We start from the raw sequence: 3,052 nt of genomic DNA, 5'->3' as shown, positions 1-3,052 counted from the left end.
TTAAACATGGGCGAGTATTGTGTAATAGGAAAAAAACCTTGAATAAATAAATTGAAAACACAAAAATCATTTTTGAAATATAATCCAAAAAGAAACGGATTAACTACACAAAGATATAGAATCAAAATAGTATACTAATAATGTTATTTTTACATCAACGAAATATAGCTTCATTAAGCAGAGGAAAAATACTTTAAAAGTCGTTTAAGAATCGTCTGCAGAAAACCCATTCAATTTACTATAATAGAATACCTTTTTTCATCATAATTTAATAACTAAAAACTTCGTGCTAAATTAGTAGGTGCAAATACCATATTTACATCAACGCGACAAATCTTTAATAAGTTCACAATTGGCAAAAGCGAAAAGTCATAAAATACCTTTAAAAATATCATATATAGAAATTTCAGTTGACCCTACATCAGCGCACAGTTGTCACAGCAACGTCCGTTCACTGTTGTTGTTGCTGTCGATGTTGTCTCCAAATCGCTGGCTGCCTTCGACGATCTCTTGTCCATTGGCGACTGTTGCCCCCCGTCACCCACAAACTCTATGCGAGTCGGCGATTCAATGCCGCTGGCATTCAGTGCTTCAACTACTGCCTCTGCGTCCATCTCAGCTCGCAGACAATTCTCACGCCAGATGCTGTCGTAACGTGGTCCATATGTGTCCACTGTGTCGCTGGCGGCATTGCTCCAGCGTGGATAATCCGATACTGACAACATTGAGATTTTTAAAATACCCCAAGCAACTACTTGTACTCTCGCTCTCTCAATTAGACTTACATTCGTTCACTATTTTGATGGCCAGCAAACCGGCTCCGGCGCTTAAGCCGGGCACAAAGTCCGGTGCATCGGGATTGAGACGACTTCCACTTGGCAGAGTGGAGACTTCAGACTGACGCTCTAAATTGTCCAGCTCGAGGCTGGAATCATCTGTGGCCTCGGTGGCTGTGGCCACATCAATTCCCTTGAGCATGCTAGAGAATATGACAAATTTATAAACACCAAAAACTAATCGCAATCGCTCACACAACTTGCCTACTATCGTTATCGCTCGATTCCAGAGAATAAAATTCAATGTTTTGCTTGGCAGTTTTCCAAACTTATTTTGTTTGCCTGTTTTATTTGAGGCATTTATTCTATTTTGACAGTTTTCGGTTTGATACTATTTCCATTTCTCATTTTTCATATTAACGATAGATTGTTGCGATAGTAATCAATTAATATTTCGAAGAATTGATCAGAGATAAAGCTATATTTTTCTTAAGCTCTATAAATTTAAGAGTGACCGTTTTTATTAAACTATATAGATCTAAATTTTTCACGAAAATTAAAAAAAAAATTATTTCAAGTATAGCTCTGTTCTTAGATAAAAGGAATAATTGATCTGCAATAAAACTTTTATATTTCGGAAGTTCCACAAATTTTAGTGTGACCATTTCTGGCAAACTTTGTGTGCCTAAATTTGACACGGAAATTAGAAAAAAACAATTTCAAGTATAGCTCTGTTCTCAGATAAAAGGAATAATTGATCTGTGATGAAGCTTTTATATTTCGGAAGTTCCACAAATTTTGGTTGTGTGCCTAAATTTGACACAGAAATTGTAAAAACCAAAAATTTGCACTCACATTTCATATTTTCGATAGATTTTTCAGATAGAAATCGTACTTGTTTCCATTTTCCGATTAATTTCGTTGGATTCTTTACATTTTGTGGCACTGTGAATTGTGAAACTTCAGCAAATTATATTTTTGAAAATTGTGTGCATTGTGTGTGCTGCACTAAATAATATTCTTTTGTGCATAAACTCGTACATATTTTTACAGTTTTGTGGGGGAAAAAAATAGAAATAAGAAGAATGCACAATGCACAGCAAGTTTTAATGCTTTTGTGCCATTTTGAGCTGCTTTTCGTTGTTGCTGGCAGCTGCCACGCCTACCGCCCAATGCCCAACGCCCCGCCAGCTGTGGCACTAATGTAAACAGCAACTATGGTGTATATATTGCATGTAAAACCATTGCCCAAAACACAGCATGAAAATGCCGTGCGTCAGGACTTGCCAAATATTTTGCCAAACCAAATAAATCCATTTCAATACCCTCCCCAGTGCAAGCGAGATAGCAACAAGAGAGAGAGTGAGAGGGCAATAAGTAAAAAATGAAAGCAGTTCGAAATCGATATGAAACGCTGCGAATCTGAATCCGAGTCGACACAGTTTCGAGTATTAGTGGATTAGAGAGAAAAAAAAAACACAGTGAGGCGAGCTCACAAAAATGTTCCTCCCTCTTTTCCTCCTCTCTCGCTCTATATTGCGAAAAACCGCATAAACAACAACGTAAATAAATCAATGTAAACAATCGAAACAGTTGTCGGTAAATTGAAATTTGAAATGCAACGCTGCAGTTCCTTCTACAACTTGCAGTTGCTCTTTCTGAAAAGCAGCAGAAATAAAAGACAGCTCACATATGAAATTTGGCATCAACAAATGAGAACAAGAGAGAAGAGAACACACACAATAAGCGTTAATTGACAAATACTTTGTCTTAGTTGTCGAGTTGGCCAAGCTTTGCATTAGTTTGCACTGACAGCTGCCAATTATGCCAAGTCACAAAAGCCTTGCCATAAAAACTGAAGATGTGTGCAGTATTCACATTTGTTGGCCACGCTTTGCTCTACATGAGAGGAATGTCAGCACAGTGTGCAAGAGCCAGAGAATAATGTTAAAATATTAATTTACGAAAAATATATGAATATTAAAAAATATATAGAACAGTTGAACTAGAAACAAGACATAAAAGTAAATAAATTATAAACTACTAAAGAAGGAAACAATAAAACTCTAACAGATAGAAAGAAAAACTCTGAAATAAAACTCAAAAGAATTTTATAAAGAACAAAAACCATAAAAAGGGTAAAGGTTTAAGCTATTTATTAAATAACTGAGATTAATATTATATTAATTTGGAAACAATACACACTTAAAATAGAAAGGAAACCTCTGAAATTAAAATCAAAGAATTTCAGAAAGAAAAATATATTAAAACCATAA

General features: G+C 35.5%; 1 protein-coding gene across 1 annotated transcript; it reads right to left on the bottom strand.

The window, feature by feature from the left end:
* Positions 1-308: 308 nt before the first annotated feature.
* LOC117565292 (uncharacterized) lies at positions 309-1,151 on the bottom strand. Its single transcript, XM_034244325.2, has 3 exons — positions 1,041-1,151; positions 786-979; positions 309-715 (listed from the first exon to the last, which is right to left on the bottom strand). The coding sequence occupies exons 2-3, from the start codon at positions 976-978 to the stop codon at positions 417-419; spliced, it is 492 nt and encodes a 163-aa protein (XP_034100216.1). The 5' UTR covers position 979; positions 1,041-1,151; the 3' UTR covers positions 309-416.
* Positions 1,152-3,052: the final 1,901 nt, after the last annotated feature.

Source organism: Drosophila albomicans, chromosome 2L (genome assembly GCF_009650485.2).
Source record: "Drosophila albomicans strain 15112-1751.03 chromosome 2L, ASM965048v2, whole genome shotgun sequence".
NCBI classification, from domain to species: Eukaryota; Metazoa; Arthropoda; class Insecta; order Diptera; family Drosophilidae; genus Drosophila; species Drosophila albomicans.
Note: the sequence above shows the minus strand (reverse complement) of the source record. Positions and strands in the feature narration are given on the sequence as shown.